The sequence below is a fragment of the Geotrypetes seraphini genome, chromosome 3 (genome assembly GCF_902459505.1).
Source record: "Geotrypetes seraphini chromosome 3, aGeoSer1.1, whole genome shotgun sequence".
In the NCBI taxonomy this organism is placed as follows: Eukaryota; Metazoa; Chordata; class Amphibia; order Gymnophiona; family Dermophiidae; genus Geotrypetes; species Geotrypetes seraphini.
The window spans coordinates 219883617-219910622 of NC_047086.1; the positions used below are offsets into that span (position 1 = coordinate 219883617).

At 43.8% G+C, this 27006-nt stretch overlaps 1 protein-coding gene across 1 annotated transcript in view; it reads left to right on the forward strand.

The window, feature by feature from the left end:
* Positions 1 to 27006, forward strand: part of LOC117357250 (histone-lysine N-methyltransferase 2D-like) — a 468534-nt gene that overhangs the window by 69882 nt on the left and 371646 nt on the right. Inside the window, 2 exon segments of the mRNA XM_033937621.1 lie at positions 22396 to 22488; positions 22618 to 23579. Of these exon segments, the coding sequence (XP_033793512.1) occupies positions 22396 to 22488; positions 22618 to 23579 (1055 nt within the window).

Below are 27006 nucleotides of genomic sequence, written 5' to 3' on the forward strand. Positions count from 1 at the left end.
CAGTGGCAGGTGCCGGAAGCTCCTTTTCGTTTTGCATGCTCTGTAGCCCGCCTGTATCCCATTCCTGAAGGGGATAGGGACACTCTGAAGTCGCTGGTGGTCTCAGCCATCTCTAAGAGGCATACTGTTGAGGGCGGTGCAGCATTGAAGGACACTGAGGAGCATAAGTTGGAGTCCCTCCTTAAACAAAGTTTGATGTGACAGCTCTGGTGGTCCAGGCGGCTATGTGTGGTGGGCTGGTGGCTTGGGTGTTTTCGCTGGGCTAAGCATGTGCTTGACAGTAAATCTGAGGATTGGGAATTGCTAAAGCGCAAAGTGGCAAAGATTGAATTGGATGATTCTTATCTTTCAGATGCCATGTATGACCTATTGCGAGCTTCTGTACGTTCTGGTGCGCTCACCTTTTGAACTGTGGGGCGACTGCTCTTGGAAGGACCTTACTCTTAAAGCAATCTTCTTGGTGGCCATTACTTCTGCTAGACGTGTTTCTGAGCTGCAGGCTTTCTCTTGTAGGGCTCCTTTCCTGGAGTTTTCTAGGGAGCGGGGGTTGTCTTGCGGCCTGTTCCTTCTTTTCTGCCAAAGGTAGTTTCTCCTTTTCATGTCAATCAGGCAGTGGTCCTCCTGGTGTTGGGTAGCCGGGAGGGCTCTTCTGAGCCAAGACAGTTGCGCAAGTTGGATGTCAGTCTGGTCCTTCGCTCTTATGTGCAGAGGACCCAGGAGATCAGGAAATCAGATCATCTCTTTGTCCTTCTAGCAGGTCCTCGTAAGGGGGATGATGCTTCTAAAGCTACTATTGTGCGTTGGATCAAGGAGACTGTTGCTTCTGCTTATGTTCTGAAGAAAAAGTCTGTTCCAGAATTTCTCAAGGCTCATTCCACTTGGGGTCAGGCAGCTTCTTGGCTGAGTCTTCTCTAGTGCCTCCAGTGGATATTTGCAAGGCTGTAGTTTGGTCTTCTCTGCATTCCTTTGTCAGATATTATCGTGTGGATGTTCAGGTATCGTGTGGATGTTCAGGCTGTATTCGTTGAGTGTGTTCTGGTATTGGCCCTTTGGGGGTCTCACCCTTGATGGGTACTGCTTTGGTACTTCCCATTCGTAAGGAATATACTGGTGTATCAGGCGATACAGAAGGAGAAATTAGGTTCTTACCTGCTAATTTTCTTTCTGTTAGCCTGTAGACTGGTATAGTCCCCCACCCTATCTGTCTTGGTGTGGTGATTGCGGATTTTTGTTTTGCTCGTGTGCAGATTTTGTGTTTTCTGCGGATTCTAGTATTTTTCTAGGGCCGGGAAGAATTAAGAACAGCGGCTATGACTCAGCTGGCTTATCTGGTGAGCTGTGGGGATATTTTCTATTCCAGGGTTAAGTTCTACACATGTTCCAATGGTTATTTACAAGTGTTTGTTGTTTTTATACTCTTGTTCGGAGTATGTTTTACTGTTTTTTAGTTGCAGTTTTTCCTAGGTTCTGCTTGGCTATTCAGCAGACTGGATTGCTAAGGGGGAGTCTATCCTGATATATAAGTTTGTTCTCAGTCTCCACCTGTTGGTAGCAGTGAGGTATATAACCCATTCGTAAGGACCATTCTGGTCTACAGGCTAACAGGAAGAACCTAATTTCTCCATCTCGCTGGAGAGATGGGAGTAAGCAATCCTGTGGTGATAGATGAGAGAGAGATAGTTTGTCAGAAATGAGTGTTGAACAGGCGTGCATGAGCCCTAAAGGAGTGAACCTGGGAGTATAAAAGAGAAATCATGATCTGGAGTTGTTGGGGGAGGGAGCCTGTGGTGGAACAGTAAGAGAGAAATGGTAAGTTTGGGTAAATGCAAAGGGAAGGTAGGGAAGAAGGTTTAGAAGTAGAAGGAAAAAAGAAGGAGGGAGCAGCATGAGAGCAGACTGAAGGGAAGAATAGAGTGGACAGGGAGAATAAAGGGAAAGAGACAGTTCACACAATGCTCCCTACCACTTGCTACCATGCCAGCCCTCCTCTCTATATCTATCTCCCTAAGTACAAAATTGCTGATACCGCCCCCACTATCTACAGCCCCCATCTAAATCCAAGCAGGCCAACATGTTGGCTCAGTAGCAGTCCTGTGAGAAGGGCTTGAGAGGCTTTGCCACAACCTGCAAGCCCTGTGTCTCAAGCATGGTGAGCTCACCAAAATTTATTACTTCAAAAAAGCAAAACTTTTCATACTTACCTGTTAATGAAACTTTAAAGAGCACAACTAATGTGTTTGGGTATTTGCTTTGGTTAACATCTGGGGGTCATGTGAAATTGACTGCTGAAATGGGGTCACATTAGAAAAAAAAATTAGAGAAACACTGGTCTAAATCAATACATGCCTCCTTTTTAGGTCTACCAAAATACAGAATTTTATACTGCTAATAAGAAGGGAAAACTGACTCAAGATACGCCTTTAACTGTTTTGAAATGTAATAAAACAAATCTTTTTCATATCTCCACTGCCTGCTCTATACTACATTTTTGGTCCATGTAGATATACTTTTGGCCTGAAAAGGTTATGAACTATACTCTAGAACTAATTTGTATCCCCTTCCAGAAATGTGGGTGGATGAGGTGGTCAGGCTGTAAATGTACTGGGAATGGAGGGAGATGAAATTTCTCCATGGCTCTAGAGCAGGGGTGTCAAACTCAGGCCCATAGGCCAAATTTGGCCTTCTGTTTCTTCCCTCCCTACTTCCCGGCTCCCTGGTCTCACCTTTAAAGCAGCCTGCAGAGGATCGCCGGTCAGCTATACCGATTCTAGCAGGCTGCTGCAGCCACGTTATAGTAGGGGCGGGACTACAGCAGAGGGAATGTGCTGTGGAGGCCGACAACAGCCTGTTAGGATCACTACAGCCGACAGGCGATCCTCTGCAGGCTGCCCTAATTAGTTGAAGGTGAAACTGGGAGGCCAGGGAGGGGGAAGCGGGAGGACGCTACAATGAAGGGGGCCCTGGTGTAGACGTACATGGATGGAGGGAAGGAGGTTGCGTCTAAAGGGCCTCTGAGCATGTGCTGATATTATGACGTCGCACGCATGTGCACATGATTTGATCACGTCACATTTATGCATGCTTGGAGGCACATCCAGGCAGTGTGTGTGAGGGGGGGGAGGGGAGGATGGGTAGATTGTTCAGTAATTTGCAAATATGTAAGTGCTGTTTATTGAATTTTTTAATGTATAATTGTTGCACTTTTTATATGCTTAATAAAATCAATAAAGATTTTTGAAAAAAAAAAAAAGAGCTGGGGCCTTCCAAAACCCCAGACAACAAGCGGTTTTTAAAAATCTGTCCGGACACCTGGACAGTCCTCTAAAAAGTGGACATGTTCCGGTAAATCCAGACATTTGGTAACTCTACATAAATGAACAATTAAAGACTTGTGCAAAAATTTATTGACTATGAAACTCTAAAAATTTGGTAACATAAGTTTTCACACCCTTTTTCTTAGCAAATGCAAATTATCTTAGTTTCCAAAACTTGCCTTAATGAGCTCATAACTTAAAGGCCACCTATTTCCAGTCAAAGTAATTGAGCTAATTCAAATACTCTTGGATGACGTGAATGGTAATGGTATTTGTACATCGCTTTGATTTCATGTAAATCAGGAAGACAGTTTTATAAACTGTTAACTAAATTTGAATCATGGATCTAAATCTGCTGTACACACTGATGTGTGCAAAGAACTTAAGAATAAAGATATTCAAATGTACAGGTTAGGGGAAAGCCATAAAAAATTTCAATTAAGTTTTAACATTATTTGAGGAAGTATCAGGTCTGTCATTCTAAAATGGAAACAGTTCGATACCACCAAATTCTAGTCAGGCTATGTTTGCTTATTTGTTCATTTGATGTACTGCAGTTTCTAAATAGATCAATGTAGTTTACAATAATTAAAACAAAAATATGAAAAGAATTACAAATTGATATAGGAAAGAGTTACTAGCAGAGAAAATAATTTTAAAACCATTACCAATTGCAGTCTAGGCCCACAAACTACTCAAATACCAGTCCTCTCACGACCCAAAGGCAGCATGAAAATAGGTCTGGAGATGACATTTGAATTGAGTGAATGATGGTCCTGACCGAATATAAGAAGGTAAGTCCGAGTTATGGATTATTTCATAATGGCTTGCTTCTGAGCTGGATGTGATAGATGGTGGCCATTGAAGGATCTCAGCAGACGTGATGGGTTATTGGAATGAGCATTGAGGCTAAATAGGCAGTGAGTTATGGTGGTATGCTTTTAAGGTCAAACATAAAATTTTCAACTGAATGCGATATTGGCTAATGAGCCAGTGAAGACAACGCAAGCAAAATGTAGCATGATCGTATCCTTTTTAAAATCTATAGCCATAGATTAAGGAGCTTCTGAGGAAGGTAACTGAGCCTTAAAATCACTTAAAACAAGTAAAACCAAAAAACCTGTGGTATCTGCAAAGACTGGGAAAATGTTCACTGTTTTAACAATTTTAAGATTATTCTGCAAACATAGTCATATAGGGTGACGAGAAGTACATTCATTACTGCTGAATCTTGTCCTGCAGTCTTCAGATCTTGCCAAAGGATTCAGGTCTGGGCTTTGATTGAGCCACTAAAGAGCATCCATTAGTGCTGCCCGATTCACAATTTGAATCGGTTCACCGATTCACTTCGGGTGAATCGATTCGAATCGAAACAAAACAAAATAGGCTTCCCGATTCGGCTGACCCTCCCCCCCTAAAGCAGGAGTGGCAGCACTGCTCTTGCTGGCTGGCCAATGCCACACCTGCTTTGGAGGGCGAGGGGGGAGGGTCAGTCAGGGAGTGCTGGTGTCTGGCTTCCCCCCCTGGCGTCCAGCTTCCCCCCTGGCCTCCCCGCACCGTTTACCTTATAGGAGCAGCCTGTAGAGAAGATCGCGGTGCTAGCGATCTTTGCAAACTGCTTCAGAGCTGTTTCTTCTGATGGAAGTCATCTGTGCAATGCATGGCGGCGGCGAAAAGGGCGAACAGAATGCTAGGCATGATTAAGGGGATCACAAACAGATCGGAGAAGGTTATCATGCCACTGTACTGGGCCATGATGGTACGACCTCACCTGAAATACTGCATCCAGCACTGGTCGCCGTACTTGAAGAAGGACATGGTACTACTTGAAAGGGTCCAAAGAAGAGTGACTAAAATGGTTAAGTGGCTGGAGGAGTTGTCATACAGTGAGAGATTAGAGAAACGGGACCTCTTTTCCCTTGAAAAGAGGAGACTTGAGAGGGGACATGATCGAAACGTTCAAGATAATGAAGGGAATAGACTTAGTAGATAAAAGACAGGTTGTTCACGTTCTTCAAGGTAGGGAGATTGAGAGGGCACTCACTAAAGTTAAAAGGGGATAGATTCTGTACAAACGTAAGGAAGTTCTTCACCCAGAGAGTGGTGGAAAACTGGAACGCTCTTCTGGAGGCTGTTATAGGGGAAAACACCCTGCATGGATTCAAGACAAAGTTAGACAAGTTCCTGCTGAACCAGAACGTAAGCAGGTAAGGCTAAACTCAATTAGGGCACTGGTCTTTGACCTAAGGGCTGCTGCGGAAGTGGACTGCAGGCTGTGCTGGGGAGAAGGGGAAGAGATGTTTGTTCCCTGGTGGTCCAGTGTATATTCCCCGCTGAAATTCTCCAGAAGATTGTAAAGGTAAATAGCCAGCGACGCACCCGGGCCGGCACACAGGAACGAGCTTTTCATACTCCCGGCCAGCCCTGCACTGCTCCTTGATAGGCTGCCGCAAGTTCTTGAGGGATTCGTGGTTCTCGCGGCAGCCTGTCAAGGAGTGGTGCAGGGCCAGCCGGTAGCACAAAAAGATTGCTGCTGTGTGGTCAGCCTGGGTGTGCTGCTGGCTACTTACCTTTACAATCTTCTGGAGGATTTCAGCACGGGATACACGCTGGACCACCAGGGAACAAACAGGTACGCGAGGGAGGGTAGTAATTGTTAGTGTCTGCCTGGGCAGAAGATGGGAGGGATACCTTCTGTTCTGGCCTACCACTAGGTGGTTTAAGTTAAAGGGAACGGTTAATCTGCTGGCTGGGTTAGAGGGCAGAGGGAGTATGGGATAATTAAGCCATTGTGACATCACTGATGAGGTTGGATCTTTTTAGGGGGCAGAGGGTACAGGGAAGGAAGGTGGGACAGTGTTCAAAGCCTGGCAGGGAGGGGGGGACAATATTCAGAGCCTGGTAAGGAAGGGGGCTTGGATTACATCCTGATAGGGAATGGGACTGAGTGCAGGGCAGAGAGGGAAGGGGGCTGGATGCAGAACTTGGCAGGGAGGAGGGCTGAGTGCAGAACCTTGCAGGGGAGGGCGTGACGGAGGGGACACTGGGTGCAGATCCTGGCAGGGTATGGCACTTTAATATTAAGCCCCTGACTTATATTTGAGTCAACCATTTTTCCTCCTTTTTTGGGGGAAAAATGGGGGTCTTGACTTATATTCAGATCGACTTGTATTCGAGTATATACGTTAGTCCACAAGCACCAAATACAGATCATGCTTTCATCAATTACATCCATTCATATCTTCCACTAGGAGAGAACCACGACTAGCAGATTAATAAACTTCATAACTGTCTCTCAGAAATCAAAAATTGGATGTTCACAAACAAACTACAACTAAATGCCTCCAAAACAGAACTCCTATGGATCTGGAAAGAGCACTGCACCTATACCAGTCCTTCTCTCGTCTGGGAATCTACAACCATAACTACCAAAGACCCAAGCACACAGCTTAGGGGTACTCCTTGATTCCAACCTATCACTTACCAACGATATCTCACAAGTGGTCTCTTCCTCATTCTGCTATCTCCGACAACTCTGGAAAATGAGGAACGACTTCTCTGAACCCAATTTTACCTAACTGTTCTATGCCTTCATCCTCTCCTGCATGGACTACTGCAATGCACAATTCAACGGACTGATAGCAAAAAATCTTCAGCATCCACAACGTGTACAAAACACAGCAATTAGACTTCTAAAGAACCTTCATATCCACCACCCCATATCCCAAACAATAGCATTAGCCCACTGGCTACACATAGCTAAACGCTGCATCTTCAAAGGCTTAGTACTAGTATACAAGCCCCTACACAACTTGGCGCCCTGCTACATATCAGCCAAAATTCATACCTTATGTTCCGAGCAGACTGCTCTGCTCCCAGGAAGAAACATGTCTACAAATACACCCTGGTCGTGGCCTCTGATGAGAAAGTGCCACATGCTGTTCCTACTCCCATTTCTTACCAAAATACTGGAATCAACTACCGCTAGATATCAGATCCCTCAAAGGGATTTTGAGCTTTAAGAAAGCAATAAAAACTTCTCTTCACCTAATTCCCTGCCAGTATCCTTATAGTATAGTACCTAGACTATAGCTCCTTCTGCACATCAACATTATTAACAGACTATCAGAGCGTCCAACCCACCTACACTATCTTCTTCATTTTATGTTCAGTCTTTTTTTAATTAAAATCCTAAAATACAAAATTTTTGATCTTGCTATACAATCAACTACTAAGCCTACTTTGAACCCTCCCCCATCCCAATCAATCCCTCATACTACCAAATAATAGTATATCCACAAGACCACTATTACTCACACACATTGCATATCTGTGCCATTAACAAGAACCAAAAAAGACTGTTATGACCTATGCGCTTCTATAAAGATACAAACATACCCAAAACAGCCCTTTACCTCAAATGGGGCCTGAAAATGCAAAAATGAATTGATACCCATAAGAGCAACACCCCACTCCAGGTTCAGGAGACATGCCCGTCGTGGGGATTAGAGAATAATGCACCCTACTCAGGGGCTAAAGTCTTTAGGTCTTTGGGAAAAGAATCCAGAATGGGCCCCTAAGGCCTCGAAGGTTCCACTCCTAAAACTCCTCCCCCCTTTAGAGTACAGCAGGCAGTTCTAACTCTACAATAAGGGAAATAAGAAACCTGAATGAAACACCATCCTATTTCAAATGCCCCAGCTATACATCAATAATGTATTCCAGTGTCCTCTAGTTGATTTAAAATATGATTGCAGATCCGTGGGGATAACGATTGTATGTAGGGGCCCCAAATGGAGTAGTAATGCTGTTGGCACTTGAAAGTTCCTGAGTTGGCACTTGAAAGGCCCTGAGTTCCAGTAACAATAACTCATGAAATTCATTGCTCCAATTCCAAAAGGAAGGCACCACATCCTGAGTCCAATATTGAAGAATATGTTTCTTGCCCACTATATATGCCTTTAATACCCACAGCTTTGAGCCTTTACCCCGAACTCCCAGAAAAGAAGTCCCAGTAATATACCTTGTAGATGGAAATTAATAGAGTGTTGTAAAATACACTCTAGATATTTAGTGATCACTCTCCAAAAGGACAAAATAGGATTGCAGCCCCACATACCATATATAAAGGAGTTAGAGGCTTTCTGGCATCTCCTACAAAGATCAGTTGACAGACCACTCATAAGAAGGTGGAGTATGTGGGGAGACATACGCTTGACACAGCACCTGATATTGGCATTCTCGTAGTTCAGTTGAGGTCACCCAAGTAGTGATGGAGCAAATGAGTCGCAACAACTCAGGTGAAGTGCTCTTGTAATTCAAGTCTGCTCTCCAGGTTATCGCTAGCTTATATAGGTCCTTTGTAGGTACACAGTGCAACAACTTTTTGTAAAGTGAAGAAATTGAGGAAGGGTCCTCAATTGGGGTCTCATATAAATCCTCCAAAAGATCAGCAACCTCCAAAGTCAAAAAGGCAGCTGGTAATGATTTTATGTAGTGTATCAACTGCTTATAAGCAAAGCCATCAGACCAAGAAGCACTGGGGCCCCTCAGAGAGACCAAAGACCTCATTTGTCCCGTCCCCCCCTCAGTAAGAACATGTTTTAGTTGTCCAGGTCCCATAGAACCCCAAGAATGAAAACTGGAGCTCTCCATCCTTGGTAAAAAAAATCCCCATTTCCCTTTAAGAGTAGGAGGCAGCTACTGTGAGGATCAAATCATCTCCACCCAGCCAGATCCTTCCACAAACTCTTAGCAACTCTAGTTATTACAGTGAAGGTATGAGCATGTAAAATATAAAGACTTAAAGAGGCACACCATGAACGTTCCATTTCCATAGAAGAATAGTAAGTAGTGGTATTAAGCCAGTCCCCAAAATTACAAAAGACAGATGCCATATTATATAGTTTAATGTCTGGAATCCCCAGACCGCTACGTCTTCAATTACCCAAAAGAGAACACAATCTCAATTTGACCTCCCCCCACCCACCCAAGCAAAAGTAGGTCAGTAAACCATTAAGGACTTTAATGCCTAGATTTCAAATATAAGGGGAGCGTTTGTAAAAAATATAACCATTTGAGGGGAAAACAACCATAGCATACAAACTAATATGCCCCATAAGAGATAAAGGAAGCGGTGTCCATTGTTGAAAATAAGATCTGGTAATAGTCAGTAAATGAGAAACATTGAGCTCATATAAGGTAGAAGTGTCAGTGCTCAATTGAATGCCTAAGTATTTAAATGAGTTATGGGCCCTTTGTAAGGGACAATGAAGCGGTCTCTTTGGGCACCAGCCTGGAAGTGTCACCAAATATTCCGATTTAGTCAAATTCAGTTTGAATCTGGAGAAATTCTCAAATTCAGCAAAGGCCTCTAATAGCGCAGGCAGAGAACCCTCAGGCTAGGTGAGGTGTATGAGAATGTTGTTGGCAAAAGCAGAGAGCTTAAAGGTTTCTGACCCAACGAGAACAACCGCTATCTCCAGGTTGCTCAGAATGTGTCTAAATGAGTCTAGAACCAAAACAAAAAGAGGGGACAATGGACATCCCTGCCGTGTTCCCTATGCACTTTAAAGAACTCTGACACACCTCCATTAACCCCAGTTTTCACTAGAGTATCCTGATATAATGTTCGAACACCTGACAAGAGGGCTCCCAAAAATCCATTGGCCTGTATTGCTGCAAACATAAAGGATCAATTGACCCAATCAAATGAGTTTTCAGTATCAAAGCTGATAGTAGTGATGGCACAGGGTCAATTTTTTTTTACCTTCTCCAAAGACAAAAGGATTCGACTTATGTTCTTTGTTACTGTATGACCCCAAACAAAGCCCACTTTAGGCAAACGCTAAAAGATCTGGCAGGACCTGAGCCATTCTATTGATTAGAATCTTCGTGAATAGTTTAGCCTCATAAGCAATCAGAGATATTAGTCTATAGGAGTCCATTAAAAGGAGATCTTAACCAGGTTTCAAAAGGACTATGATGAGGGCTTCTCACAGGGAGTTAAGGAGCATCTCTCAAGAAAAGAGTTAAACACAGTGGTGAGGCAGCCTGAAATATCAGATTGAAAGAGCTTATAGAATTCTGCGGAAAAACCATTGGCCCCTGGCGACTTGCCCAGAGGGCTATGACCAATTTTATAAAGAACCACCTCCTTGGTTATTGGGGAGTTAAGATTTTGCCTTTGTGCATCAGTAAGGGATGGGATAGCCACATTAGAAAGACACATATTGCTGTCAAGACCTGGGTTCTCAGAAAAAGTGTAAAACTGTGGTTAGAATTCACAAAAAACGTGAGAAATTCCCAAGTCTGCTCTGAGAATATTCTCCTTTTTATCCTTAAGCTGAAGTACTCACCTAGGACCCTAGGCTTTAGCTACAAGCCTGGCCAAAAGAGAGCCAGGACTTTTGGCATATTTGAACAATTGGAATGTATAGTATTGACTTGATTCTTTTGCCCTATCATGTAGTAATTGGTTAAGGATTGCCTGCAAGGTCAACCAGCCTGCCTTGTGGGTTCCCAAGGGGTCAGCACCGTATCGGTGTCTAGCTAGTTATGCTGTTGTTGTCTTCCATCTTTTTTAATTCTGCCTCCCCAGCACATTTCTTATGGGCATTGTATCTTCAGCCAGACAAATGAATGGTCAGAGACACAGGGAGGACCTATACCCACCAAATACAGTCGAGAGGAAAGTGAAGATGAAATCGGCAAGTAATCTATTCATGATTGAGACCCATGTGCCCGAGAAAAACGTGTATAATCTTTACCATCTGGAAAAAGAAATCTCCAAAAACCCAACAAGTCCAGGGAATCACAAATAGGTGTGACCCCTGACAAGAAGACTTATCTCATAAAGGATCAAAGACAGTATTGAAATCCCCTCCCATAATAATTGCTATATTAGCAATTAATGAGTGTGTTATATAAGGTTTCTAAAAAAAAAAAAAATCTTGTCATATGTATTGAGGGCATATACATTAACCAGCATTAACTCCTGTCTATTTCCTGAAATGTGGGCAATAATATTTCTTCCCAGGTCATCCTTATAAACTGAGTGTTTGTCCACGACTATGTCTTTCTGAAGCAAGATGACTACCCCTGCCTTTTTCTGTATAACAGGGTTTTCAATTATATTACTCATCCACCATCTACAAAGTTTATTATGTTTCAAGGCTGATAAATGCGTTTCTTGAAGTAGAGCTATGTGTGCCTTATGCCTTATTCAAGGTTTGCAAAATCTTACTGTGTTTTATTGGTGAGTTCCAAGATATGATTTTATAAGACATTGCACAAAAGACAAATAGTCCAAAGAGAAATACAATTACCCCAAAAAGGAGGCGGTTGAGCACCCCAGCCTGCCCCCTATCTGTTATCCATTCTTGTGTATTCCTATCTAAATGTTCCCCAAATATCAATTCAATCGCTCCACCATTCATATTCCACTCACACCCAAATATCTAATAGCTGCAACAGCTATACTCCCCAGTCCCTGCTCCCTCCCATCCCCCCTTCTCGAAGCTGCGTAGGCTTTTCCTTCTTCATTTTAAATGACCATCCAGTCTGTAATTCCCAAGCAAATGCATTCCTCTTGTATGTTGATCTTAATTCTCTCTATGAAGTCTAACTCAGGATAAACAAACTGTATGCTGAACTAACTTCTTTCTGTGAATTCTAATTCATGACGAGCAACTGTATATTGAAAATTTCTGTGTGTATGCTAATTTATGATGAACAAACTGTATTCTATAAATATCAGTAACCTGTATTGACCAAGTACTTTGTAACTCGTTTTGTCTTTTATTATGTATGTGACCTTGTAACCCATTCTGAACTCTCTGAGGACAGGATGTAAAACCAAATAAATAAAGTAGAGGGCCCTCCTTTCCTAGGGTCCTGTTTGTTATCTTTGGATGAGAAGTCAGCTGAGACTATACCCATGAACAGTATGGCAAAAACAGAGATCTCCTGAAGGGGAAAATACTTCTGATAGGCTGTTCCATAAAGAGGAACTGATAGTGCTCATTCTCCAAGTGATATCTTCCCTGTGTGTGCCTAAAGTTAACAGTTGAGGTAATACTGGAAGGGGTCCAATCCTGGAGGTTGTCAAGTGGCTCTCTAATGTAGATGGAAACTGGTTAAAAGATTTTTTAAAATCCCAAAATAGAGATGTTGATGCTGGTTGTGACACAGTAAAGCTGAGGCTTCGCTGCAGTTGCTAGAATTAACAGAAGCACTGGCAAAGTACCACCACAGAAAGAAACAGCAACCAAGGAGAGAGGGCTGAAGGCAACATGCTAACAGAAGCGAGAGCATAGGTGTGAGCTCTGTGGGTGTTTGAGCACCCTCAGTATTTTTGGGACCTCGTGACCCCGTGCATCTCTTCCTCTTCTGCCCACCTCCCTCCCTTCCCCTCACCTTCCTGCAGTGGCGTATCAAGATGGGGGGCGGTCCGTCCCAGATGCAGTCCATAAGGAGGTGCTCCGAGGCTGGCATCATGAACATCTTCTGGCAGCAGCAACATTCGCAACTCACTGCTCTTGTCAGCTTTAGGCTTTCCTCTCTGCCAGGTCCCATCTACTTCCTGTTTCTGCAAAGGCAGGACCTGGCAGAGGAAGGCCTGAAGCCAATGAGCAGCGAGTTGTGAACACTGCTGCTGTTGACCAGGGAGGGGTTGATGAAAAGAGGGAGGGAATTGCTGTACCCAACTGGGGAGAGGGAGGGAGAAGGAAAACCAGGGAAGGCAGAGGAAAGGAGGGAGGGAATGGAAGGAATGAAGGGAGATGCCATGGTATGGAGGAAAGGGAAGGAGAGAGATGCCAGACCAAGGGGAAATGAAGGAGAGGAGAGATGCCAGTCCATGGAGGGGGAGGGAGAGATAGAAGGGAAGGATTACATTACATTAGTGACTTCTATTCCGCCTGTACCTTGCAGTTCTAAGAGATGCCAGGGCATGGGGGGATAGAAGGGCAGGAGACAGATGCCATTCGGTGGGGTGGGAAGGAAGGAAAGAAAGAAAAGAGAGATATGCCAGAGCATAGGGGAGAGGGTGGAGACAGAGCAAAATGGAGAGGGGAAGAAGTTGAAATGAATCATGTAGATTTTTATGAAAGGGATATAGAAAGAGGGAAGATTCCATATGGGTGGGGGAGAGGGTGGATAGTGGATGGAAGGTACAGAGAAAGAGGGTGGACAGTGGATGGAAGGGGCAACGAAAGAGGGTGGATTGGTTGGAATAGGCAGAGAAAGAGGGCAGAGGCTGGATAAAAGGGGCAGATTCATGGAAGGGAGAGGGCAGATGCAGAAAGAAGAGAATGAAGAGAAAATGATTAAAGCAGAAACGACAAAAGGTAGAAATTTTTTTTTGTTGTTGCTTTAGAATAAAATAGTATTGTGGTTGTATTGAGATATACCTATATATCTATATCTATATCTAGTATATGTATTTATTTATTTTTTGTTTGTAGACATTGCATTTGATTGGTTTGAGTTCCCTCAGGACAGGTTTGGGTATCACTGAAGTGTTAGGAAAACCCTTATTTGAAGCCTGTTCTACATACGCATTTGTGGAATATCACTTAGCCAGAAATTTCTTATTAGAGAACACAAGGAGTTTGTTACCATCCCATCCCTGCAAATTCTGTTAAAATTATTACTGAGGATTTACCATGGGTCTCCGTTCCAGCGTCATTCTCTGTGGTAAAGCAACATGTTAGATATACTACTACTATTTAACATTTCTATAGCACTGATAAGCATATGCAGCGCTGTATAACATATTTAAGAGATGGTCCCTGCTCAGTAGAGCTTACAATCTAAATTAACAGCAAACAAGACAAGCAGGGGCTTAGGGAGGTTTTCGGGGTGCTTAGGGTGAGGGGTTATGAGTTAAATGCATTGTCGATGAGGTGGGCTTTTACTCTAGATTTGAATAGTTCTAGGGATGGAGCTTGACGTACTGACTCAGGCGATTTGTTTCAGGCATAAGGTGCATCAAGAGAGAAAGGGTATAGTCTAGAATTGGTAGTAGAAGAGAAGGGTACAGATAAGAGAGATTTGCATGATGAACAGAGTTCCTAGGGAGGAGCATAGGGAGAGATGAGAGATATTGAGGAGCTAAAGAGTGAATACATTTGTAGGTCAATAAGAGAAGTTTGAACTATATGCAGGAGTGGATGGGGAGCCAGTGAAGTGAGTTGAGGAGAGGGGGTGATATGAACATAGCAACTCTGGTGGAATATAAGTTGTGCAGGAACATTCTGAACGAATTGAAGGGAAGAGAGATAGTTACGAGGGAGGCCAGTGAGAAGCAGGTTGCAGTAGTCTAGGCGTGAGGTGATGGGGGAGTGGATAAGGGTTCTGGTAGTGTACTCAGAGAGGAAAGTTATAGAGAAAGAAGGAACAGGTTTTGGTGGTCTGTTAGATTTGCGCAGGGAAGGAGAGAAAAGAGTCATCTTTGACACCAAGGATTTTAGCTGATGAGACAGGGAGGATGAGTGTGTTATCCACTGAGATAGGGGGTGGGGGGGAGAGAAGAGATGTAAGTTTGAGCGGAAGAATAAGTAGTTCAGTCTTAGCCAAGTTTAGTTTTAAGTGAATGTAGGACATCCAGGCAGCAATGTCAGACAAGCAAGCTGAGACTTGGGCTTGGATTCCTTTAGAGATTTCAGGTGTAGAGAGGTAGATCTGGAATTCATCAACAAAGAGGTGATATTGAAAACCATGAGAGGAGATCAGCCACCAAGGGAATGAGTATAGATGGAGAAAAGATCCCAGGAGAGAGCCCTGGGGGTACTACGATCAATAGTGGGAGAACAGTGGAGGAGGATCCACCACTGCATACACTAAAGGTGCGATGTGAAAGATAGGAAGAGAACCAGGAGAGAATAGGGCCCTGGAATCCAAGTGAGGACAGTGTCTAGGAGAAGACGGTGATTTATAGTGTCGAAAGTAGAGGATAGATCAAGAAGGATGAGAATAGAGTAGTGGCCTTTGGATCTGACTAGGAAGAGGTCAATGGAGACTTTGGCAAGGGCAGTTTCAGTAGAATTCAGGGGTGAAAGCCTGATTGGATTGGGTCAGTGATGGTCAGGGATGATAGAAAATCCAGGCAGTGTCAGTGAACAGCATGTTTTGAGTAGTTTGAATAAGAAGGGGAGGAGGGAGGTCAATAGTTGGCAGGGCAGGTAGGGTCCAGTGAAGGTTTTTTGAGTGGTGGTGGTGGAATTACAGCATGTTTGAAGGCATCAGGGACAGTTGCAGTGGAAAATTATACACTTCTCTCTCAGTATTTGCAGGGGTTAGGGGCAGAGCTGGCCCACGAATATTAAAAAACTGCAAATAATATTTGGGCTGGTTCTGACCCAAACCCTGCCTTTCCCCAGAATCCCGGACCTTACCTTAAGCCCTCTGAGACTCCCTGGAACTGTACCTGGTGGTCTAGAAGGCTTTCGGGGCAGGAGCAATCTTCCTACGCTCCTGCCCCGTGCAGATCACTCATAGGAAATGGCTGCCGAGAGACTATGGGAGCTCACGGCAGCCATTTCCAATGAGTGATCTGCACGGGGCAGGAGCGTAGGAAAATCGCTCCTACCCCGAAAGCCTGCTAGACTACTAGGTAAGGTTCCGGGGAATCTCAGAGTGCTTAAAAATAGCCCCAAAAATTAAAAACAATTAAAAAATCGCGAATAACTGAATCTGCAGATACTGAAATCGTGGATTCAGAGGGAGAAGTGTAGATTGAGGATATGACAGATAGAAGGGGTGACCGTAGGAGAGATAGCATTGAGTAGAGGGGTAGGAATCGAATCAGAGGAGCAGGTGAGTTTGGAAGAGGAGAGATGTGCAGTTTCCTCTTCAGTGAGTTTAGGAAAGGAAGAAAAAGATGCAAGGATTGAGGGAGGATTTACAGAGTGAGCAGAGGGAGGGAGAACTGGTGGTGTCTTGGTTGAGAAGTCCAGGTTAATTTTGTGGACCTTGTCATTGAAGTAATAGTCCGGGGGGAAAGTGATGTAGGGGTTCGAGGTGGGGGGCACTTTGAGCAGAGAGTTCAGCGTGGAAAAAAGATGGTAAGAGATGGAGCCGAGAGAGTTGGATGGGTGTAGTGCATAATTTTTTTGGGCAAGTCTAAGAGCAGACTGGAAGAAGATCAGGAGGAATTTGAAGTGAATAAAGGCAGCATGGGTGTGGTATTTGAGCCAAAGATGTTTGGCAGGAAGAAAAGGAGTGCAATTGAGGTGGAAGAAGGAGTTAAAATCTACAAGAGGGTGAGAGTAGTAACCCAACACCTCTGTGACCAGCTGAGCGAAGTGTATGGGAGAAAAGGTAACCTCCGTGACATAGGGAGGTAGCTGAGGCAGAATCATCAGGATTGATCCAGGTCTTAGTGCATGCAGTCGGAGTGATCAAGAGATAAAGAGGTTGTGGATGTAGGCAAGCTTGTTGGAGATAGAAAGGGCATTCCACAGGGGCACATGAAAGAGCAAGGAGGGCAGCAGAAATAAGTTGGTGACATTGCAGTGTGATCCACATGAGCAGGCTGAGAGTTGATTGGACCAGGATTGGGATTGATGTCTCCAGCAGAGAGGAGAAGGAGCAGGAAAGTACGGATGAGAATAGGGAAGGTATGGGAGGGGGGGTGTCTGCAACATTGTACACAAGATGCACATAGGAAGAGTGGGTTTGGCTGAATGAGTGTAAAAAAGTGTTGAAGCTTTAGGGCTGAGAAGAGAGTAGTAGACCAGAAGGAGGGAGAGGTGATGAATTCAAAAATTGAGTGTTGTGGTGGTGGGGTTTCATTGGTTTGGGGTGAAGGGAGATATTGGGAAGAGCCAATGTGAGGAGGAAGAGGTATACAGGAGCCATAAAAGTGGAATAGAGGAGAGGGAAGCACTGGGAGAAATATGCAAACAAGACCACCTCAGTAAAGCCTCCTTGGTAGTCATAAGATGTGTTCTAGATATGGGAGATTTTTCCTAGGGCTAGACTTATGAAGCAGTGCTGAGGCTGGAACGGGCTATGGGGTCTTCTGCGAAAGGTGCAGTTATATTAGGGGAAGGTAGCAAGGTTAAAGTACAGTATGTGTAAAAATAAATCCTCATCCCCACAAGAAAGAAATATCTGAGGCAGCAAAAAATTATTGAACACCTGGTCATGTGATTAGAAGCAATCAGGCCATGGGCTAAGAGAGAGGGGAGGGATGACAATCCAATTCTGATTTGGGCTGCTCAGAAGAAAAGATGGGAGTCTTGCTTTTCCTACAGAGACAAGCATAATGCATTGCATGTACAACAGAATAATCACTTGCAAGAAAGCCAGTATTTAGTACAGCAGATGAAAGTCACCACAAGAAAAGATATGATAGCAGAACCCGAAGGATAAGGGAAGGGAGGAAACCAACCAAATAAAATGTAACAGATGCTTTAAAAAAACCTTTGCAGAAATCTCTCATAAACTTTTATAGGAGATGGGCAATTCTAATGTAATTACAAAAGCACATACAGGAAGAAACATCATTGATGACAATTCTGACCAACTTATTCCAACTCATTCAAAATAAACAAACCCAAGAAAATGTAGTAAAGTAGGAGCTATAAGACTACAACTTAAAACCAAGTTAGAAACAGCAAAATCTATTAAACCTCTCAAACTGTGCACACAACTCCAAAATGTAGGCATTTTTTTTTTTTTACCTTGACAACGGATTGCTAAAGCTTCCAGAAGATGATAATAAGCCTACCCTGAATCTGTGCAGTGACAGCATGGCAGCCTTTTAAACATCCCTTTCTGTTGGCAGAGGGAATAAATGACACATAAATGGGGTCAATTTAAAAAATGAAAATTATACAGTGAAAACAGCATCTAAAGCAGGGGTGTCAAAGTCCCTCCTTGAGGGCCGCAATCCAGTCGGGTTTTCAGGATTTCCCCAATGAATATGCACGAGATCTATTAGCATACAATGAAAGCAGTGCATGCAAATAGATCTCATGCATATTCACTGGGGAAATCCTGAAAACCCGATTGGATTGCGGCCCTCGAGGAGGGACTCTGACACCCTTGATCTAAAGCCACTTTTTGTTTAATATAAAGGGCCATACTGTTGATCCTCATTGTATTCAGTAATCTTTTATTGTCCCTGAAGTAGGGTTCTGCTGAAACATGTCGGACTTCTGATAGTACTGGATTTTTGATGGGCATTCCATTATACACATTGACAGTATTTATAGACTTCTAACAACCCACTTCTTTGTTTTATATGTGGTGTAATTTCTTTGCTAATATATGTTCTTCTGGTACGTCCCTTCTAGATTCTATACACAAGATATCCAATCCATTCCCGCGATCCGGAGCCTTCAGAAATCCACATTTTTCTCACCATATGCTCCTACTACTGAGAGCGAGACAGAGCCCCCCTGCAGTTTCAATTTCTGCGAGTGATCCATGCAGAAGTCTTTCTAATCTGTTCTGCATCTTTCTCTTATTTTTTTGTGATTAAAAGTTCATTTTCGGTGGCTTGGGTGCTGTCTGACCCCTTGCAGTGGTCTGCTGGAGAAAAGGAAGCAATTCCACAGAGCCGGACTGTTGCTTCACGGAGAAACTTCTATGGACCTATGGGGCCAGCCTGCTCTGTGCCACCTATTTCAGGCTCAGGGTCCATCCCCATGGGAGCTAGCGTGCCTTATAACCTTGTCAGAGGTTTAAGTGCAGGCTGGGTGCATCCTGAATAGTAGCCCCTCGGAGTTTTGCAGCGCCGACTGCATGTCCCCTCTTTAGTTGTGTGAGAGGTTCCAAGGAAGCAGAGGTTTCATTCGGGGTCCATCTGACTGGCAGTCTGAAGATTTTGAAGTTTAGTCCTTTTGGAGCTTTTCTGAGGCAGAAAATCTTTCTCCTCCATTCAGCTGCTGTAAAAAGAGCTGACAGGCATGTCACTTCAGTGACATGCCATTATTTCCTATTGGACCATTGGGGGTGGAATGTAAAACAGCTGACCCACTTCCCTCCTTCCCCTCTCTTGCCCTTTCTCCCCATTGTTCCCACATCCCTTAAGTTAACTCAACTTGTACTCCACTAATCTTCTGTAAACCGCATAGAACTTAACGGTATTGCGATATATAAACTGTTATTATTATTATTATTTTTAAGGGTTTCTGAGGGTAGGCTTCAGGGTTCCCACCTCCCCAAATCGTTACTTTTTCTATTCAAAAATTGTTTATTTTTGCTGATTTTTGGCACAAATTCGCTGTGATGGCCATCTTAGATTTTTATTGATCTTTTTTTCTAGGCTTAATTTCTGCTTCAAACCTCCTCGCTTTTGTTTAAAATTGGTAGGAATGGACTCCTTAGCTCCTAATATGTTGAGTACATATTTGGATTGCATCAGATTGCAGGCACAAGGGTGCCTGTGTGCCGTGTGCCACAGCATACTAGGGGAGGGGGCAGGAGCTTTGGGTCTTGCCTCTTCGGGTTCTTGAGGGCTAGGGAGCCGGTGTGAATCCAGGACCTGGGAAGGAAATTCTGCCTGATGTCTGTTTTGGAGGATGGCGTCAAGCGTCTATACACCGAGTTATGGGACTCCTGAGCAGTGCCAACAACTCAGTGAGACCTGATTGCTGCCCCAGGGTATGCATTTTCTCCAGAGTTTGTTCAGTTCTTGTGGAGAGCGTATTCCATGGATCGAGCTCTTTTGACGTGGCAAGTGAGTGCATCTCCTCCTCCAAACAGGTCTGTCCATTGCTGGAAGTCCCTCTACAGGACTCCTCTATGGCAGCTACCACAGATCCAGATTGTCTTAGCTTGCACATGTATACTATGCCTATTCTATTTCCTGACACTGCTTCCATCCTCAGCAGGTCAATTCAGTGGGATATCTCAGAGAGTCCGGATCTGGGTGAGGACCTTTCCATCTGCAGACTCTTCAAATGTGTATCTATCCATCATCTCATCACATATGCCATGAAAAAACTCAGCTTGGAATCTCAGCCCTCTACTTCACAGTGTTTGGTCATGAGCCACTTTAATTTTCTGACCTCCTTTTTTTCTGCAATGGGATGCCCGGAAGAGTTGCTTTCGGTTGACTAAAGCTGTGTCTAAGCTTTATCCTGTGGCTCCTGAATTTCAGCAGTTTTTTGAGCCGCCAAAGGTGGATTCTGAGGTGGTGCAGGTTTCCAGGTGCACAGCCCTTCCTAGCGATGGAGGTGTTATGTTTAAAGACTCCTAAGATCGCAGAGTAGACATTATTTTGACTGCTTATCCAGATGTTATCAGATTTCTCAGCGGGGCGCTTCGCTTTTATCATCCTTTGTGCCTGCCTTTTCCTATATGGAATCTTAGTATTATTCTGCAGGGTCTTGTGGAAGCCCTTACTGAGCTGCCACCTTTCTATGGATAACAGATTTGGGATGTGTTCTCCGTACGTTCCTTCCTTTCTGACGAAGGTGGTTTCTGGTTTTCATGTCAACTAAGAAGTTCGTTTACCTGTTTTTCACTCCATGGAGTCGGCATGAAAGGATCAGATCTTGCGCAGATTGGACATGCAGAGAGTCCTCCTCCACTATTTGGAGAAAACTAATGATATTCACCTTTTAGATCATCTCTTTGTCCTGATGGCCTAGCCTTGTCGAGGTAAGTCAACATCTAAGGCTTATATCGCCTATTGGTTCCTTATGGCCATTTTGTCGACTTAACATTGCCCATGGCAAACATCCACCAGTTTCTCTCAAGGCCCATTTGACTAGAAATGTAGCTGCATCGTGGGTGGAAGCCTGAGCAGTCAGATGAAATTTAGTCTTCTCTTCATACCTTTATCAGATTTTACAGAGTAGATGTGGCAGCCGCTTTTGGGTCCTCGATATTGAGGGCAGGCTCTTCTACCCCTCCCTAGACGATGTCATTGTTTGGTATGTCACCTTGCGTATAGAATCTAGAAGGGAAGTAGCAGAATGGAAGATGAGGTTCTTACCTTCAATAATCTTCTTTCTGGTAGTCCCTGGGTGATTCTATACGATTCACCCTCTTAATATAGGCGCCTGCCTTTTTCATCCTCGTTTTTTTTCTCTTTACAAGCCGATATATCTTACAGCCATATGGGGGGCTTCACTCTTTTATGTGAATACAGTAGTTACAGATGGCAGGTTTCCACACAGCAGGTTAGTTCTACATTGTTCTTAATTGTGCTGCTTGTTTGCTGTTTATTAATTATGTTATTATTTCTTACAGAACAGACCAGATCTTACTTATGTTTCTGTGCCTCCTACTTTGTTGTTGCCTTGTTCCAGTGTGGTTGCTTAGCTTTCTGACGTAACTGCAGGGGTCTCTCTCTCAGTACTAGTATGAGAGAGGAGCACATGGTGAGAAAAGTGGATTTCTGCAGGTCCCGGGTCACGGGAATTGATTAGACACCTTGTGTATAGAATCCTCCAGGGACTACTAGAAAGAAGATTATCGAATGTAAGTACGTAATCTTCCATTATCATCTATTCATTTTATTGTTTTGACTGATTATATTCCCAGATTATCTGTTACTATTTTTTATTTACCATTTGAGTATATACCTTGATATTTTTATGTCTACTCACATTTTATGAAAGGAGAAGAATATGAGTCTTCAGACATGTTAGTGTACATCAGTGGTCTCAAACTCAAACCCTTTGCAGGGCCACGTTTTGGATTTGTAGGTACTTGAAAGACCACGGAAAAAATAGTTAATGTCTTATTAAACAAATGACAATTTTACATGAGGTAAAACTCTTTGTAGTTTATAAATCTTTCCTTTAACTGTTAACTCAAGCTACTTCACAATCGTGTACAGACGCAGGAAAGCGCTTATGTGAGGTTACAGCCCATTGGATGCGACCGCTGGACACTTGTGGAGTGGACAATCGCATACAGACTGAGGGCCTCAAAATAGTACCTGGTTGGCTGCAAGTTTGAGACCACTGGTGTACATGGACTCCTAGTTTAAAATGGGGTTTCAAAAGCATGATGGTGAAAAGCTTAAGGGCTGGTGTGTATGTATTTTAAAAGAGGAGGATTGAGTCCTGGAGTGCTTTATTGTGTACTAACTTTTGTTTATCTTGAAATTCAGAGAAACCGGTGAAAGAGTCAGAACCACCAGAAGAGGAAAAATTAGAAGAGGCACAAATAGAAAAGTTGCTTTATCCTAGTACTGCACAGACAGGTGAGATGCATGTTCTAATGTAGATAGAGAAGTCATTTAGGACCTCTCATACTTGGTGTCAAAGACTGTATATCAGTGATCCTAAGAAGCAGACAACTCATCTCTTTATTTCTTTTCTTTCCTCCTCAGTACATGATAGTGACAACACATCAAGGGCCAAACAGTGGGATGTCCTACATGATGCTGAGAGGTACTTGGGCTCTGACCAAACTGCTCCTGCAGAGGTGATACCTGACTGTTCCTCCCCAAGAAAAAAGCCTGAGATCATTTCAGAACCGGGTAATCCTCCTCTTTCCCCACAGGCACTGGATACACAGCTTCCAGCAGTGGAGTCCTATTCTGAATCTGCCTCACTAGGGCAGGAGGAAGCTGAGAAGGAACAGCTAGTGGAGTCACAGGAGATGAACATTGAAGAGCAAGAACTGCCAAAGAGTCTGAAGAGTCCAAGCTATACAGTGTCTATGGACAGTCCGTCTTCCTCCCAGGACTTCGCTGGTGCTGTTTGTAGCCTAGGTCTGGTATCTGAAGCTTCACCAGTGACTCCTGTTGAGCATACTGAGGCTGATGTTCCAGCTGGAAGGGACAGTCAGCAGATTTCCGTTTTGCGTGCTGATAGCACAGACAGAAATTTGCTCTCTAGCAGTGGGGAGTGTGAGGCCCCATTAAGTTTCTTCTCTGAGCATAAGTTCTCAGAAGTGGAGGAAAGTATCAGTATAACCCCTATGGAGGTTTTTGCAGACTATAAGCTAAGCAGGACAGAAAGGCAGTCTTTGTATGACAACTCAGAAATCCCTCTCAGAACTCGGGACCTCTTCATAAAATCAGACATTGTGAATGAGATCTCAAATCTCAGCCAGGGAGATACCTCAGGCAGCTTTCACGGCTCTGACCCTATGGGATCTCCAGACCATGATGGGGGGTCACTCTCCATGGACCTCTGCATGACATCAAAGGATGACAGCTCGGTGAGGATGTGTGGGGATTCCCTGGTGGAAACAGATGACTCTCTGCTTTTTGACCCCTCTGGAACTAAGATGGAAGGAGAAAAGTCTCGGCGCAGGAGCTCCCCTGGCCGATCACGGGTAAAACAGGTATTCTTGTTTCCATTGCCGGAGTTTGAATAGGAATTACTAGGAAGGGTGAATCTGTACTGTCTTGTATGTCTGAAAGAACAATCATTTTCTTTCTGCCAGTTTTCTATTAACTCATATAGTAGGACATATGGATAATTCTTCTTAATGAATGCAGTTGACCAGTACAGCACGAAATGTTCTTACAGGCACTTGTCTAAGGTTTGTATTTCCTCATATTCTTCCTTAATCTAAAGCACTTATTAAGGCTTGAACTAAATAAGAATATATATGGTTAACATCATATTAGAATGCATTCTTTTTTGGTATACCATAACAAATTCTTATTTCAAATATAGATAGCTCAAAGTATGAAAAATGGCTGATCCTTCTCCCAAATGCCATGCTCTAGCTTTAAACTCATAAAGGCCTAAGCAGTTGGCATTCAGTACTGAGAAGTTTGTGTTTCAGAAATAACCCATCCCCTTTTATGAAATGGTCAGGAAAATGGGTGAAGGACTGTAGGTGGCTGACAGTAGACAATACTCCCTATTGCTGCTTTTTTTTTCCTTTCCTTTTTTGTGCCTTTCCTGCTGCATATACACAACTGGTGCCTCATCCTCACTTCAGGATGTCTGTCCTGCAGCTATAGTGATAATTTGATAGAAAAGAAAACATGATTACAACACATTTGCTGTGAACCATGGTCCTCATCATATGCATATTCTGTAACTCAGGCCCATTCTAAATAAGCTAGGGAGAGACTGATTATCTTAGGTTGAGGGCTGATCTGGTGAGGTTACAAGGCTGAGAAGTAATGGCTGCTGGAGATGAAGGGTGTGGAAAAGAGAGTAAGGAGGAGATGAAGGAGTGGGAGCTGATAGCTAAACGAAATCAAAGATTAAAAGGCAGTTGGATGAGAGACATGGAGTGGTAGAAAATGTTGGAATAAGAAAGGTGAGAAAAATAGTAATAGGGCAGAAGAGAGATATGAAGGGAAATGACAGGAGAGAGCTATGTCTAATGGGAAAGGAAAAGTCAAAATAAAAAGCATAAGAAAGGAGGGAATAGTTAGGATAGAAACAGTTATTGGATAAATTTGGTGAAAACTTTTTTTTAATTTTCAAAATTTTATTGTTAAATTGCCAACAATACAAAGCTAATAAAAAAGTACAATACATAAGCTCAATACAACCATCAACCCTAAGAAACCCATAACGACCCACCCTATCTCCTCCAATCCCCCCCCCCATGGTCTTACAGCCAGAAGAAATCAAAATACAATTCCAACACAACCATCAAGACAGTGTTTCACCTTGGGTACGCTCTCCAGGCTATATAGGCATCCCATATTTTACAATATATGTGCATAGTGTTATGTCGTATGGCAGTCAATTTGGACATAAGCTGTAGGTATTCCAGATTTAGCATAGACAGCTGACATTACCGGACAGCCCGGTTGCTGCCATCTAGCCGCCAGGACCATTCGTGCTGCTGTGAAAATATAGGCCACCAGATGTTGTTTGTAGCTTGCGTAGCCAGGCAGAGAAACATTCAGAAAGCAGCAGACTGGAAGAAGAGGGCAGTGCTTTCACAAAACACGCACCACCAACTGTCCTACCTGGTGCCAATACAGTTGAATAACTGAGCAGGTCTACCACATATGAAAGAAATCTCCCCTGACTGCACACCCTCTCCAACATTGATCAGAAGCAGTGGGGCAAACTGATGGATCTTAAGAGGTGAAAGATATCATAGACAGTACATTTTGTACCCATTTTCTATAACAGTATAGGACACTGAGAGTTGAAAGAGCCTTTTATAGCCATTTTCTATAACAGTATAGGACACTGAGAGTTGAAAGAGCCTTTATAGTGGCGCTTCCAAGATACCAAGCCACCCTGCAACCCTAAGACCCCCTCCCAAGCCTCCCGATAAGGATCTACTGGGGCTTCCCGCAATAAAAGAGCTTTGTAAATCCTAGAGATACCCCCTCGACCCACCCCCAGATGAAGAGCTTACGTTCCAATACTGTTTTCCCCAAACCCAACTCCCAAAAAGTGTGTTTGTACAAAAAGGTACGCAGTTGAGCATAAACCACAGTATCCCTGGTCCTCCCATACTTGACCCAGTGTCCTAAGTCCTGCCCTGACCCAACGACCCCTAACTGGTTCTTCCCAGCCCGCCAAAAAGCCCTGGGTGATGCAAATTGGGGCGGCAGCAAAAAGGGCGAACAGAATGCTAGGAATGATTAAGAAGGGAATCACGAACAGATCGGAGAAGGTTATCATGCCGCTGTACTGGGCCATGATAAGCCCTCACCTGGAATACTGCATCCAGCACTGGTCGCCGTACATGAAGAAGGACATGGCACTACTCGAAAAGATCCAGAGAAGAACAATTAAAATGGTTAAGGGGTTGGAGGAGTTGCCGTACATTGAGAGATTAGAGAAGCTGGGCCTATTCTCCCTTGAAAAGAGGAGATTGAGAGGGGACATGATCGAAACATTCAAGATAATGAATGGATTAGATTCAGTAGATAAAGACAGGTTGTTCACCCTCTCCAAGGTAGAGAGGACGCGAGGGCACGCTCTAAAGTTAAAAGGGGATAGATTCCGTACAAACGTAAGGAAGTTCTTCTTCACGCAGAGAGTGGTGGAGAGCTGGAATGCACTTTCGGAGTCTGTTATAGGGGAAAACACCCTCCAGGGATTCAAGACAAGGCTGGACAAGTTCTTGCTGAACCAGAACGAACGCAGGTAGGGCTGGTCTCGGTTAGGGCACAGGTCTTTGACCTGGGGGCCGCCGCGTGAGCGGACTGCTGGGCGCGATGGACCGCTGGTCTGACCCAGCAGCAGCAATTCTTATGTTCTTATGGAGAAAGAAAACCCTCTCGGGAAACATACTTTTCTGCAGATTATACCAGGTATGCAACATAACAGCCCAAAAGAGGTTAGCATGCAAAATTCAATCCCGGAGCGCTGCCATGGGCGCCCAGGGCAATTTCCAGCGAATAAAGGACTACCATGGGCGGCCAAGGGCAATCCTCAAAAGAGATCCAAATAACAATTTCCTGCAACAGAGCAGCTCTATAATAAAGTACAAAGTTGGGTATCCCCATGTCCCCTTGAGATCTATCTTGATGTAAAATAGAACGCCACACCCTAGGGAGCCACCATCTCCAAATGTGTGCGAAAACCTGTCGGTGGAGCCTCTGAAAAAATGTGGAAGAAAGCTCAATAGAAAGAGCCATAAAGAGATATAGCAGTTTAGGTAGGAGAATCATTCTGACTGCATTATTTCGACCCAACCAACTAGTATTCAAACCCTCCCACCTTTTTAATTCCACAAAAATCTCATGAAGTAGCCCAGGATAATTAGCCCGAAAGAGCTCCCCAGGATCTGAGGTCAAATTGACCCCTAAATACCGAATAGCTGAAGATGCCTA